The 15,921-nt window shown below is 43.9% G+C and overlaps 1 protein-coding gene across 1 annotated transcript in view; it reads left to right on the plus strand.

Annotated features, from left to right (window-relative positions):
* The window catches only part of STK32C (serine/threonine kinase 32C), a 128,458-nt gene that overhangs the window by 58,427 nt on the left and 54,110 nt on the right, over window positions 1–15,921 (plus strand). The window contains exon 2 of the mRNA XM_044420092.1: window positions 9,694–9,749. Within this exon, the coding sequence (XP_044276027.1) occupies window positions 9,694–9,749 (56 nt within the window). The remainder of the gene's footprint in view (window positions 1–9,693; window positions 9,750–15,921) is intronic.

Genomic DNA, 15,921 nt, shown 5'->3' on the forward strand with positions numbered 1-15,921 from the left:
GGTTAGGTGACAAGTGGCTGGAGAGCAGCACTTGTGAAAGGGACCACAGGGTACTGGTTGACTGCAGGCTAAACATGAGTCAGCAGTGTGATGCGGTGGTCAAGAGGGCGAACGCCACCCTTGGTTGCATAGCCAGAAGTGAGGCTTCTAGATTAAGAGAGGTATTACTACCACTCTACACGACTCTGGTGCACCCGCAATTGGAGTATTGTGTTCAGTTTTGGGCCCCTCATTACAGAAAGGATATAGCCAGGTTGGTGTCAGTGCAGCGTAGGGCCACAAGGTTGGTGACCGGTTTGCAGGGGATGCCGTATGAGGCGAGACTAAGGGAACTGGGTCTCTTCAGCCTGGAGAAGAGGAGAGTCAGAGGGGATATGTTGGCGACATACAGGTATTGTGAGGGGATGTCACATGGAGATGGGTAGAGAGCTGTTCTCCCCTGCAGAGGAAGGCAGGACACGCTCCAATAGAGCAAAGCTCAGGGAGCCAAGGTTCTATTTGGATGCCAGGAAGCATTTCCTGACAGTCAGGACCCCGAGGGTGTGGAATGGGCTTCCACGAGAGGTCGTTGAGGCCTCATCAGTGCAGGTGTTCAAGGATAGGCTGGACGTGCACATGGTGGGCATGTCATGAGCGGAGCCGGCTGGTGCCGGAGGTCAGACTAGATGGCCTGGGAGACCCCTTCTGACTTGCTCTGTTTCTATGTTTCTAAGATTGTCCTAGATCATCATTCTGCTTTCTAGGGTGTTTGCTATTTCATCCAGTTTTGTATCATCTGTATATTTGATTATCTTTCCTTGTACTTCCTCATTCATATCATTAATAAAGATGTTGAAGAGCAATGGGCCCAGGACTGAACCCCGTGGCACCACACTAGTTCCCTCCATGCAATTTGAGAAGGTGCCATTGATGAGCACACTGTGTCCGATTTAGCAGCCAGTTTTGGATCCACCTAAGAGTTTTTCCATCTAGTCCAGTTTTTGCTAATTTGCTCATCAGAATGTCATGAGGCACTATGTCAAAAGCTTTGCTGAAGTCTAGGTAGATCATGTCCACAGTGTTCCCTTTGTCCGTTTGGGAGGTTAAAAAAATGAGATTAAACTAGGCTGACAGGATTTATTTTTGATAAATCCATGCTGGCTTCTGTTAATCACTGCATGTTCTTCAAGATGCTTGCAGATGGATTTTTTAATAATTTTCTCCAGAATTTTTCCCTGGATTGTTGTCACAGTAAAAGGTCTGTAGCTCCCAAGTTAATCTCCGCACCCCACCCCTTTTGAAGATAGGGACAACATTAGTCCTTCTCCATTCATCTGTACCTCTCCTGTTTTCCAATATTTATCGAAGATAATAGCCAGTGTTTCTGAGAGTCCTTCCACTCCTTTTTTTATGACTCTGAAATGGAGTTTATTGGGCCTGGAGATTTGAAAGTTTTTATTCCACCTAGGTATTCGTTGACCATTTGTCTGTCAATCTTGGGCTGCCATCTCTCACTTCCAGCTTGTACTGACTCTTGGTTGTAGATTATCTTGTGGGAGAGGACGGAGGCGAAGTAGGAATTGAGCACCTCTGCCTTTTCCTTGTCATCTGTTATCACTCTGCCATCCTCTTTATGAAGCTGGATACCCTTCTCTTTCACATGTCTTTTGTTCTGTATGTAACTGAAGAAGGCTTTCTTGTTGTTCTTAGCATCCCTTGCTAGTCTCAGTTCATTTCCTGCTTTAGCCTTCCTGATGCTATTCTTGTAATTCCTTGCTATATGTTTATATTCTTCCTTTGTGGCCTGACCTTGCTTCCACTTCCTGAACATGTTATTTTTTTTTCTTTTAGGCTGTCACTTAACATTTTGTGTAGCCACATGGGCTTCCTCTGCTGTCTTCTACACTTTTTTCTTAATGGAATTGTTTGTAGTTGTGCTTGGAGAATCTTGTTTTTCAAGCTTTCCCACCCCTCTTGGACAACTTTTCCCTTAAGGGTGTGTTGCCATGGCCATTTGCTTATCATATTTCTGAGCTTGTTAAAGTTGGCTTTCTTGAAGTCCAGGATGTGTGTTTGGCTCCAGTTACCCTTTGTCTCCTTCATAATTGAGAATTCAAGTATCATATGCTTACTTTCCCCAAAAGTTCCCATAGTGGTTATTTTGTCCACCAGGCCATCTGTGTTAGTTAGTATTAAATCAAGAATAGCTGATCCTCTTGTGCCTTCCTCTACCTTCTGCTCAAGAAAGTTGTCAGCAACGCATGTCAGGAATCTCTCAGAGGGCCATGCTTGGCAGAATTCATCTCCCAGCATATCTCAGGGATAATGAAGTCCCCCATGATGACTACATCATTCTTTTTGGAAATGCCAACATGTTGCTTTTCGAAGGTTGCATTCTTGTCCTCTTTTTGACTGGGTAGATGGTAATATAGGTCAATAACTATGTCTTTCTTATTTTTTGCTCATTTTAAATTTGCTCCCTTTCCTTCTCTGCAGACACTGAAATGCCCTCTCCCTGCTGGCTATGCTTAGACAGCAGCATGGTATACTTCTGAGCTGTGAGAGATGAAGCAGGGTGGTAGGCTGCTGGAGCACAGGTGGAGAAAAACTCATGCCATATCTGACTGAACATAAGTAAGAGAGGTTCTTCTGATGCTGATGCTTTATTCTTTTTGGCATCAGGCAAAACCCTTTTCATTTTCCCACCATTTTAATGTCTAGTTGGTTTTAACTGTTGTTGTTGTTTTTTTTTAATCTTGAGTGCCGGATGCTGCACTTGTTTTGTTTTATTTTATTTGTTCTTTTATTGTAAGCCATACTGAGACATCATTGGTGGACAGGGTAGAAAAGTTTTAAATAAATAAATACGAGCTTACTATCGAGCATACTTTGTGGTGGTGAAGGCAGTAAAGAAGAGCCCTTCTCCAGTCGTCTGGCATTTCTCCTGTTTTCCAAGATTTATCAAAGATAATAGGCACTGGTTCTGAGAGTTCCTCCACTAGCTCCTTTATGACTCTGGAATGGAGTTCATCCTGCATGGATCAAATATCTTTTTCCTGTGTGTAAGGCCCTATTTGTCATAGGTTATTATAACTGTATTAAGGTTCCTTTTACTTTTTTATTTGGAAATATGTGAGGAATAAATACATAAAAGGACCACAATCTCAACACCAAGAGCAATTGTTAGAAAAAGCATTTCCTAACCTTTCTTCTTTATGCTGGTGTATATGCATGTTAAGGCAGTACAGAGTCATCCCTAAGTAATTTTAATTCCATGACAATGTCACATTTAACATTACAAAAGTGGGGGGCACTTAATTTTATTTCTTCAGTATAATGATTTTGGAATTGACATAATTCCAAAGCACTTAGCTCCTGATAAAGCTGGTCTTAGAATTAATACTTCACCAATTTGCCCATCATACTGCTTCATTCATGCCAATGAGCCCAATTAAACCCTGAAGTGGTACCTTGTGAAGATTACTATTGATTCCTGGAGAATAATCAGTAATCATGGCAATAAATAAAAAGCATGTTTAGATCAGTACTGGTTTAAGGAAAGTTAAAACATGCCAGAATTTTCATCTGTGGTTAATGTGGTTGCATATTAAAGTTTTATATTCATAAGGGCAGCATATTCACAGTTTAGTCCCTAGTAGGAAAGCTGTAATAAAAACAGTGCTTATTTGAAATGCTATTCATTTAACTGACTTACTAAAATAGAATGCTGCATATACTGGGAAAAAATTCTGGCAGTGTCAGTTACAAAAACTAGCATTGTACAATTTTAATGTATTTTACTAATGAAAACCACAACATGTTTAATAATTTGCATATATGCAGGAGCCACTTAGTTTCTAGTGAACTGTGATGCAACATGGGAGAGTAACAGAACAACTACTCTACATTCATGTTACTATGATAAGCCTGCAATTACATATATTATTTTATCATCAGTTTCATTCAATAACTAGTTTCTGCTCTGTGGTCTAGAAACATAGGAACATAAATCAGCAGGAACCTTCGAGGCCATCTAGTCTGACTCTTAGCTCCAGCCGGCTCTGCTCATGTAATAGCCAACATGTGATTGTCCAATCTTTCCTTGAACAACCTAATAGATGTCCACACTCCTTTGGAAGCCCATTCCATATCCTAGGGGTCCGAACGTCAGGAAATACTTACTGACATCCAACCTGAAACCCCATATCTTGAGCTTTGCTTCTCTGGGACACATCCTGCCCTCCACTGCAGGGAAGAACATGTCATGGCCATCCGCTCTCACCACCAGGCCTTCACCACCAAGTGAGTCTCCCAAATAATATCTGGGAGATTTAAATCCCTATAATTACCGTGTCTCTTCCCTGAGATATCCTTTGAATCTGGTCTGTCAGGGCATCATCCAGGGTCTCAAGCTGACTTGGTATGGATAGCATACCCCCACTGTCAGGTCGTTCCCCTGTCAACACTCTTTAGTTTAGCCCAGACCACCTCTACCAGATCCCCGTCTGTGCCGTATTCTGTCTCATTGCATCCTATCCCTTCCATGACATATAATGCTATGCCCCCTCCCCTCTTTCCCTTCCTGTCCTTTCTAAACAGGTCAGACTCATCTATGTTTACATTCCAGTCTTGCTTTTCATCCCACCATGTTTCCATAATCCCCACCAGGTCTATTCCCAGGAGAAGAATTTATGTTATTATTTAACTAGATACCTAATGCAAGTCGCAGATTTGCCTTCTTTCTTTGCGTATGGCTAACTAAGGTTATAGCTATGGATGAAAGAAGCCTGGGCATTTAGCCTTCAATCAAGAAAAAAAACATCCACTGTTGCTATTCTGAACTGATTTTGGTGCAATATAATGCAAGCCCTGGATACCTTGTGTCAAAACCAGATGGAAGAATAAAGTCTTAGAATAATAAATCCAGTGAGAAAGGCTAGAAGAGAGTCAGCTCATCCTTCTCATTTCCTTCTAGAAATTCAAGTATTGGCATTTTCTACAACCTATTTTGCTTTCTACTAATGATTTTAGAAGATGGAAATGTTTATCTTTTTTGTCAAATGTAAGCTCTGCTCTTGCATAAGTGGTGCCATTCAGAATGAACATCAACTGTCAGAGTAATCAAGAGAAATCATGACTAATATTGCTTTTATTAAAAATGATGTATCACCTAGTATATTACAAAGCCATGGTTTGCAGTTCCAGTTTGATTTATGCCATTATGCAACTTTGCTGCATTCAATTTCCTCTATAATTTAGGTAATATTTTTCAACATATTGAGACTCCCCCACTCATTTCTTCACTGATTTCTTCACCAAAATCCTTATTATATTTAATGGATTGTCATTGTCAAAACTATGTCATAATGAAGTTGCATTAGTGTGTGAAAATAGTCCTCTCTAAATAGACAATAGCTGTCATCATTTTGCTTGTTAAAAGTGTGTGACATGAAACTTTCCAGTCCACATTTATATGTGAATTGGCTATTATAGATCGCCTCCATTCATAAAACATTTGAGTAATTAATGGAAGACCGCTTTCTTTGTCAGCTGACACACTCAAATGTGAAATTATGTATTGTTTCCAGCAACAACAGGGTACTCTGTTTTTGGAATAATCATCTATTTTGTGGCTATGGGTTGTCATTTTTAGAAGCACTGTGCATTCCACTTAAAAGCCATACTGAGCCCTCTGATTTTAAGAGAGAGAAAGGAGTTATTTTTTGTCATCTTGGTGATCAGACTTCATAAAGAAACAGAAGTAAGCAGTAAAACATTTGACTATTTATTTTGAATTCATCTATGGAATTCAGTGTTCCCTGTTACTCTAACTTTTCCACTGAGGCCCATCTGGCACCAATTTTTGATGCCAGGTTAAGACAGAACTTTATGCCAAGGCATTTAAGAATATCCAAAGTTATGTAATATTAACTAATTAAGAGGCAGTTCATCTCCGCTTCCATTGCTTCCTCACAGTGCCATCCAGCGGATCTTTTCCGAGTGGTGCGAGGCCTGATACACTCTGGCCAGGAAAATGAAGTGGTCACACCTTCGGCAGCCCACTGTGACAACTTTGTCCAGCACTTTAGGGAAAAAAATAGCTCTGATTTGCTGTGATCTGGACTCCACAGTTGATATGACTCCAGTACAGGAGGTGTCTAGAGCGCCGTCTGGTCCATCATTATTGGATGAGTTTCAGTTATTGTGGCCTGATGATGTGAACATGGTGCTTGGAATGGTGCCTCCCACCACCTGTCTTTTTGACCCTTGCCCCTTTTGGCTACTTAAGCCAGTTATGGGGTTGGTCCCTGGGTCCAGGAGGATATCAACACCTCACTGAGAGAGGGCTGGGTCCCTCCCCCCTTGAAGGAGGCAGTGATCCAGCTTATCCTGAAGAAGGCATTCCTGGACCCAGAGGTGGCCTCCAACTTTAGACCGGTGGTCAACATTCCGTTTTTAGGAAAGGTGTTAGAAGGGGTGGTGGCAGGACAGCTCCAGGCACTCTTGGATGAAACGGATTATCTGGACCCATTTCAGTCTGGCTTCAGACTTGGTTATGGTACTGAATCTGCCTTGGTCACCCTGTACAATGACCTGTGCAGGGAGAGGGACAGGGGGAGTGCATCCCTATTGATTCTCCTGGACCTCTCAGAGGCTTTCAATACCATCGACCATGGTATCCTTCTGGATAGGCTGGCTGGGTTAGGAGTAGGAGGTTCTGCATGGCAGTGGTTCCACTCCTTCCTGGCCAGCCAATTCCAGAAGGTGGTGCTGGGGGACTATAGCTCTGCACCATGGCAGTTGTGCCATGGGGTTCTGCAGGGCTCTGTCTTGTCCCTCATGCTCTTCAACATCTACATGAAACTGCTGGGAGAGGTCATAAGAAGGTTTGGGCTGTGGAGTCACCAGTATGCAGATGACACCCAGTTCTATCTCTCGTTTACATCTAGTCCAGGTGAGGTGGTGGCTGTACTGAAGCAGTGCCTGGCCGAGGTAATGGGCTGGAGGAAGGCCAATAAACTGAGCCTCAATCCAGATAAGATGGAAGTCCTGTTGGTGGGCGGATTGAGGTTTCAGGTAAGTGACTTTGACCTTGTCCTTGGCAGGGTAGCACTCCCTCTAAAGGACAGGGTCCACAGCTTGGGAGTACTCCTTGACCCGGAGCTGTCACTGGAAACCCAGGTGGCGGTAGTAGCAAGGAGTACTTTCCTACAGCTTTGGCTAGTCTATCAGCTGCGTCCTTACCTGGACAAACACTGCCTAGCAACAGTGATTTATGCTCTGGTAACCTCCCGGTTGGATTACTGTAACGTGCACTATGTGGGGCTGCCCTTGAAAATGGTCTGAATACTCAGCTGGTACAGAATAGAGCTGCCAGGCTGCTAAGGGGGACCAGTTGCTATTCTCATGTAACTCTGGTCCATTACCAGCTTCACTGGCACAACTCCAGGCACAATTCAAAGTGCTAGTTTTGACCTGCAAAGCCCTGAATGCCTTGGGACCAGAATACCTGAAGGAACGCCTCCTCCCTTATATGCCCTCACGCCCCTTAAGATCTATGGGAGAGGCTCTGCTCCAGGAACCCTCCCTGAAGGAGGTAAAAGGGACATCTACCCGGAGCAGGGCCTTCTTTGATGTGGTGCCCAGATTGTGGATTGCGTTCTCCAGAGAGGTGTGCCTGGCGCCAAGTTTATATTCTTTTTGATGCCAGGTCAAAACCTTTTTTATTTAATCGTCATTTTAAAAATTAGTATTTTAACATTTTGACAGTCACTTTGATTTTGATTTTTATTGTTACTGTGTTATTTATTTATAGATGTGATGGTTTTATTGTATTCTGATTTTAAGTATTGTAAGCTGTCCTGAGGTGCCATGCATAAGGGATGGCATACAAAAGTTTAAAATGAATAAATAAATAAAATAAACTTTTTAAATTTCTGTATTAGAGAAAATTATATGATCTCTTTATGATATCATGGTTCTGTTTAGGAATCTGTGTAAACCATCACCAATTGCCTAGAGAGGTTGTGGGCTCTTTCACACTAGAGACATTGAAAAAGAAACTGGACAGCCAACTGAGTGGGATGGTATACATTGATGTCCTGCAAAAGCAGGAGGTTGGACCTGATGGTTTTCATGGCCCCTTCCAACTCTACTATTCTATGATTCTATGAAATACCTGCTGACACTCCTCCATCCAATGCACATGAGTAGGACTGCATTTTTTACATAAATCTGTCACTGGGGAAATGAGTTGGCTAAAGTGGGGAACCAACTAATGATAGTATTCTCTTAAGCCACAAAAAACTGCACTAGTTTCTTAGTTTGAGGGTGCAGCCATTGCTGCACTGCTTTGATCTTAGCCTCCAAAGGTTGCAGCCTCCCACTACCCACCTTGTGCTCCTGGTGCACCCACTCCATAATCCAAACTGGCATTTTTCAGCTTTAACCATGAGCCCAGCTTCCTGAGTATGCTAGCACACCTCCCAGAAACGTTTCATGTAGGACTCTCAAATTGGACTAAAGATGACTACATCATCCAAATAGGCCCAGGCAAATTCTCCCAACACATTCAGGAACCCATTAATAAGTTGCTGGAAGGCAGTTGGACCTGTGCGTAGCCCAAATGGCAGAGTTATTTGATATATGTAACCCCAGGTGGGTAACAAAAGCCATTTTAGTGGCTGAGTCCTCATCCAGAGGAACTTGCTGATAGCCTTTAGTAAGATCAGTAGTGGTAATATGCCAGGCTTGGGCCAGCTTGTCTAGCAAATTATCTACCTAGGGTATGGTGAGGGGATTGGGTACCATAAGTTGGTTAAACCTTATGAATTCTGTACAGAATCAGACTTCGCCTTCCACATCTTTACAATGGGAGCAAACCAAGCAGACCATCTTTGTCAGCATAACACATTTCATTTATGTACAAAAAAACAAACAATCCTCACCTTACTTATTGGCTGTAATCCTCAAAGTGTAGTGCACTAGGCATTCCTTCCCAAGCAAGACAACCTCTGCAGCATTTCTTGTAAACATCTTCTACATAGAAGTCTCAGCATACACAAAGTGAAATGTGGATCCCTTTCTGCCCCTTTCACTCAAAGTTTTGCTTATAAACCCTTCTGTGCCTGTCTCAGGAAGGAGGGGTGTTGCGAATCCGGGTGCACCTGCATTCATCTCTCTGAGATCATAATTGGGCCACTCTGCAGCTGTGATGATGGACTTTTGGGTCAACCTCCTCAGAAGGCTGGAGTTCTCCATCCAAGAAACTCCCCATCTCTAAATCCTCCACCCTCAGGATGCTATTCTTCTTCATTCCCATGGGCAGGTTGACTGGGCCCCTTGATGAATCTCATCCTGAGCAGGCACAGATGGGTGCAGAGAAACTGCGACTGCAGCTGAATCCACATCAGTTACAACAACCATTTCGTTAACAGAGACTGAGCTGTCAGCCCTGCCAAAACGGTCAGGTTCCCATGTGTGCCTGGGAATCTTGCCAGAATGTGCATGTATGACAATAGCGCTGAAAATGGGTTCTTCTGTTTCTGAAATATTGAGACTAACAGGTTCATCTGGTGAGGCACTGGGGTCGGGGAAACTGTTCTTGTCAGTACACCACCATCTTGTGTAACTTTCAGTGCCATATCTCTCTAAAATACATTGGTGGAAAACTAAGAAGAATTAATGAAAACTTTGTCTCTTTCTAATCTGCAGTGAACTTTGATCATTTCCAGATACTTCGAGCAATTGGCAAAGGAAGTTTTGGCAAGGTAAGAAGAAAAAATTGTAATTGGATGGATGTGTGTGTAAAGTGCACTACACTGAGAGAGAGAAGAGAAAGAATAATAGAAACAAAAAATGAGCCAGAAGGAGCCTTCTCGGCCATCTAATCTGACCCCCAGCTTCAGCCAGCTCCACTCATCTAATCCCCAACATGTGGTTGTCCAATCTTTCCTAGAACACCCTCACTGATGGGGACTCAACCACCTCCCGTGGAAGTCCATTAAATATCCTAGGGTCCCTAACTGTCAGGAAGTACTTTCTGGCATCCAATCTGAAGCCTTGTTCCTGGAACTTGTCCCCATTGAAACATACCCTGCACTCCACTGCAGGGAAGAACAGGTCACAGCCCTCCTCCACATGACATCCCTTCACATACCTATAAGCAGTGCTTTTTTTGTAAGAAAAAGGGTGCCAGAACTCATGAAATCATTTACCTTTCGCATGTAATCAATCACTGTACACACACCCACACACGTCAGTTATGTAACGAAACATAACGGTTGCCGCCTGCAGTAAGCACTCAGCATGTGACCACACGACCAATCACAAGCCAAGCAGCGCCACAAGCCGAGCAGCACCATCATAACCAGCATGGACAAAGTACGCATGCATTGAATTCGACACACAAGCAGCCTGCATGCACTGTTTTAATGATTTTGCCACTGACCTGCTACACTCGACAGGGCGGTACAAATCTACATGGACCAAACATCAAATTTTCAAAAGTTACTTTTAAAACTTGGAAAATCTGTTGAAAAAAGGTGCCAGAACTCTGTTCCGGTACATTCTATGACAAAAAAAGCACTGCCTGTAAGTCACTAAAAGATGCCCCCAGAGTCTCCTCTTCTCCAGGCTGAAATGACTGAGTTCCCTCAATCTCTCCTCATATGTCATCCCTCCCAACCCAGCTACCATTCTTGTGACCCTGCACTGGACCAATTCTAACCTAGCTATCTTTCTTGTATAATGGGGAGCCCAGAACAGGACCCAGTACTCCAGTTGTGGATACACCAGAGTTGTGTAGGGTGCTATTAACACCTCCCTAGCCCTGGAAGCCATGCTTCTGGCTATACATCCTAGGGTGGCATTTGCCTTCTTGACTGCCGTCACACTGCTGGCTCATGTTCAGCCTGCTGTTGACAAATACCTGAGATCCCTTTCACAAGTGCTGCTCTCCAGCCACTTGTCCCCCATCCTGTACCTGTGACATCTATTTTCTATGTCACAAATGCAAGAACTTGCACTTATCTACATTGAAAGCCATCGTCTTGTCCCCCACCCACTTCGACAGCCTGTCCAGATTTTTCTGGATCTGGATCACCTGCTCCTCAGTTGTGGCCACTGCCCCCACTTTGGTGTTATCCCTAAATTTAGTCAGCAGATTGGTTATCCCCTTCTTATTGATATGAGAAAAAACGTTGAACAGAATTGGTCACAGAACTGAGCCCTGGGGGACCCAGGGCACTGGGTGTCATCCTGATGGTTATCCACTGATAGTCACCCTCTGCTTGCAATCTGTCAACCATTCTCTAATCCATCAGATAGTGCATCCATCTATCCCAAAGCCCAACAGTTTCTCAACCGGGATATCATGCGACACTTTGTCAAAGGTCTTGCTGGGATCCAGGTAAAGCGCATCTACCATGGCCCCTCTCTGTCAAGCTACCTTGAGACCTTATCATTCCACAAGGTTTGTCTGGCAGGATCTGATTTTACGGAATCAGTGCTGCATGGCTATCAACCTCCCATCACTATCTAGGGGTTCTAGAACTATTCCTATTATGCACCTTTCCATCATCTTTCCCAGAATGGACATCAGGTCAACTAGCCTGCAATTCCCCATCTCCTCTGCTACCCTTTTTGAACATTGGAACCACTGATGCCATCCTCCAATCCTTTGGAACTTCTCCTGTTTTCCGTGAGGCCTCAAAAAATGTAGGCCAATGGACACTAGAGTACCCCAGCCAATTCGCGAAGTACCCTTGGGTGTAGCCCAACAGGGCCTAGTGCCTTTGTAAAATCCAGGACACTGAGGAGCTCCTCAACTTCTAGGAAGGTGACTCCAATTTGTGCCCCCATAACCCCAACCTCATCTACCCTTCCCCTGCCCAATGTAGAACTCCCCCAACCTGTTTTGGGGACAACACAAAGAAAATAATCATTTAACATCTGTGCCTGTTCCCTTACATCAGTTAATTCCCTCTCTTTTAAGTGTTCCCACCACTTGTCTTCCCTTCCTCTTACTATTTACCATTTTTGTTGCTTTTCACATATTTTGCAAGTCTTGGCCTTAGCCTTGCGAAGAATCTTTCTGCATCATGCTGCCTCCTGCTGGCAAACACTTTTGTCCACTTCCCCCAGTGTCCATTTCCTGTGGAGGTCCCTCTTCCTTCTAACCCCTCTTACCATCTCTCTTCACATCCATGCTGGTGCCCTCCTACACTCCCTGCTTTGCTAATCAGAGGTATCATTGAAGCTTGCACCTCCAAGACCACCCTTTTTACAGCCATCCACCCCTCCTGAACTCCCTAGCTTTCCAGTACCCTCTTCAAGGAGACCTCCTCCAGCCTGACTGAAGTTGGCCCTCAAGAAGTCCCAACTCCTAGTACTTGACCTACTGCTCATCCCCATTCTCCTAATCAAAAAGCATAGGTTGGATTGGTCACTTGCATCCAGGGCTCCCCTAGTCTGCACATCATCCACCAGATCTTCCCTATTAGTCAGAACCAAGTCTTGGATGTCCTCCTCCCTTGTTTCCTAGCACACCCTCTTGGTGAAAAACCCTCTCTCCGTAGCTTCTAGGAAGCAACAGGACATAGCCGCCAACAAGTGTGGATCCCAACTAATATCAGGAACATTAAAGTCTACCATTATGACCATGTCTCTTCCCTGGGACACCCTTCCAATCAGGTCTATCAGAGCATCGACCAGGGTCTCAGGCTGACATGGTGGATGATAACATTTCCCATCCTCATACTGTTGGTGTACATACATCGCAGCTCTTTCCCATGAACCCCATTCCCTGTCTCTCCTGGCCTCCTCCTTCCTCCTGGCCTCTCTGACATAGCAGGAACCTCTGTGCAGCAGTAATGCCAGTCCCTACATCACCCTGCTTCTGAGACTCTGATCCTGTTCCTTTACCAGTCCGATCATGTTTGGTTTCATGATTGGTTTCTGAGGGCCCTGATCCCAGATTCCACCCACCCACCCCCCTACAATCAGTTTAAAGTTCTCCAGATTAAGTTCAGTAGAGCATTCCCAAAAGTTGCTTTCCTCATTCCTGATGAGGTGCACTCTGTCCCTTGCCAGAAGTCCATGTGCAAGGAACCTGTTGTCGTGGTCAAGGAATCCAAAGCTTTCCCTCCAACACCAGGTCCTCAGCCAGTCATTCATCTCTGCAACCCTCCTCTCCCGGGTCAACTCATGTCCACATACAGGCAAGGGCAAGGAAAAGGGCATCTGAATCTTCAGGTACTTGAGTCTCTTGCCCAGAGCCTCCAAGTCTTGAGTGATCCCACCCATCCCCTGCGTGTCCCCACATGGATTTCCAGAAGTGACTGAAGACTCCCCGAGGGAAGAAAATGCTCCAGTATGTCACAGGCTGGATGCATGTGCCCAGCGAACAGCGAACCTCCCTTTCCCCTAGATCCAGCCGTCATACTGCCACCTCAGTACCCCTTAGTAAGGACTCCCTGACAAGAATGACCTGCTTTCCTCTTGAGATGAACTTGATTTTGTAAGGGTTAGAATTCTTTATCTAATTGACATATGCTGCAACTTACCTCTGGGTAAATGTGCGTAGAATAACAGCAAATTTCAAACTTGGAGGCTCATCCAGTGCAAAGTAAGAGGAACTTCTCACTTCTCTGAGGTCAGGGTGGTGTCTCTGACCTTGAAGCTGGAAGATCCTATGGCTTCTCAGGCAACCTCTAGGAGCCATAGGATCATTCTTTCTGAATCTTTAGGAGTTAAAGTTAGAGTTTATTACACGTGCTTGATTTTAACATTATTGTCATCTGCCTACTGCTCCTGTACTTTGGAAATCTAAATGCAGGTGTTCTGGTGGTAAAGCTTTATGACAAAACATGACTTGGGCCAAAGCTGATCATTTTAACTTAAATTTTGACAAGCTCATAGCTCATCTAGAACCCTGATTAATATCTCAAAACAAAAAGACCTCATTTCTCCACTAATCCAAACATAATCAAGAAGTAGAAGTGTTAAGTGTCATGGAGTCAGCTGAGTTGCAGCATGCATTTTTTGTGACTCATTGGTTATGGCTGATATGTATGAATTGATATTTCCATTATGATTTATGCATCGTTTTAATCCACCACAAAAAAGGAGCTAATGAGATGCAACCTGTGTATTTGAGAAATGTGCACCAACCTCTTACGCATCAATACTGAGGCTATGCAAAGGATGGGATAGAAATCTTTCAAATAAATAAATACATACCAATGGTATGCTATTAATATTTTTCATCTGGTCAACAAATATACAAAAGCATGCATTCAAGGTGATGCTCGATTTAAGAGGAATATAGAGGGAGATAATGACAGTGAAGACACACATGCACTTCATAGAGCAAAAGTTAGAAAGACCTGTCTTTCTTGAGAAAGACAATTCACCCAGACCTAACAGACTTAAAGTGGGGTTGCTCAGCCCCAGACAATATAATACAACAGGTTGTTCATCTGTAACTGAAAGCGTGAAATACTCAAGATAAAGGTGTTTGCTTTGCAGTTGCTATCTCCCAGTTTTAAATCAGTCTTCTACTTTAACACAGTATGGTGTTCTTCTCTGCTTATATATGCCACTTATCCTATGCAACCTTGGAGGATTTTCATAAAAGCTTAGTAACTGTGAGAAACTAGATTCAATAGCCCGGGTCTTTTGTTATATTCTTGTGTCTATTCAATATGGAGAGAAATGAAATGGGAGTAACCACACTTGCCTGTTCTTTTCATGGGCTAAGCTCCACCTTCATGGGTCAAGCTCCACATGTTCTGGGCTCAGTATTTCCTTGTACGGTCTGTGCAGGGCCTATTGATGAGTATGGACAGTATGATATCGGAATGTCTTTGCCCTAGAACTGCATAGTATCACACTGACTGTAAGAAGAACAGGGTAAAATCTTTGAATAATTAAAAATGAAAACTCCCAGGGACCTTTCTTTTGTTTTCTTAACCACAGTATCAATATTTCTATTCTTTTTCCAGAATCACAAGGTTGGATCTAGATCAATAAATTTGAACTGGCTTCCCACTGATATTAATGAGATCTGAGTCATGAATGTTGATTTCAGTGGAACCTGAGCACAACACACATAATCTGAATCCAGCCTATGGTTAGCTGAGGAAAGCCACCTTTATGAGCTAGAGGATAATTCATAAATAGTTATGAATAATTTGTTGAGCTTATTCACCATAAGCACCTAGTCCTGGTCCAGAGGAGACAAAGGCCATTGAGTGATCATGAGGAACCCATCCATGGCCCTTTGGTTATGCCTAGTGCGTCAACTGCTTCAGATGCTGGGAAGGTGCAGCAGTGGTAGCCCCTCAGCCATTGCTCCTGAGCCAACCACTCCAGCAGGCCAGGCAGTCAGAGCATTGTTTGACCCAAAGCCTCTTGCACTCCCCACACAAATGTGGTATGTGCTTCAAAGGTGGGACTGGGATCACCTCTTCCTTCATAAGGTCATGACCCAAAAATAAGTAAATGTGCATACATGATGTGTGAGGCCCCATTCTTACATCTTTGCAGTGGAAAGAGAGCTATTTCTGCTCAGAGCACTCCTTTATAGTGGTTCTCATGACTGTGCATTTGGAAGTTGGGAAGAATCTACTATTTTGGCCTTGTCCATGTCATTTATATACTACAGGAATAAGGAAATGCACCATGGAGAAAAGCTACACATTTTAGACATAAACCTGAAGCATATCTTTGCAAAATAGAGCTGCCAGGTTGCTGACGGGGACGGGGCGTTATGCTCACATGACTCCAGTCCTCCGTCAGCTTCACTGGCTTCCCATTGAAGCCCGGGCCCAATTCAAGGTGTTGATTATGACCTATAAAGCCCTTGGGTCCTGGCTACCTGAACGAGCGCTTACGTCCGTATATGCCCGACCGCCCTTTGAGATCTGCGGGAGAGTCCCT

This window comes from Varanus komodoensis, unplaced genomic scaffold (genome assembly GCF_004798865.1).
Source record: "Varanus komodoensis strain SLA01 unplaced genomic scaffold, ASM479886v1 scaffold11, whole genome shotgun sequence".
Lineage (NCBI taxonomy): Eukaryota > Metazoa > Chordata > Lepidosauria > Squamata > Varanidae > Varanus > Varanus komodoensis.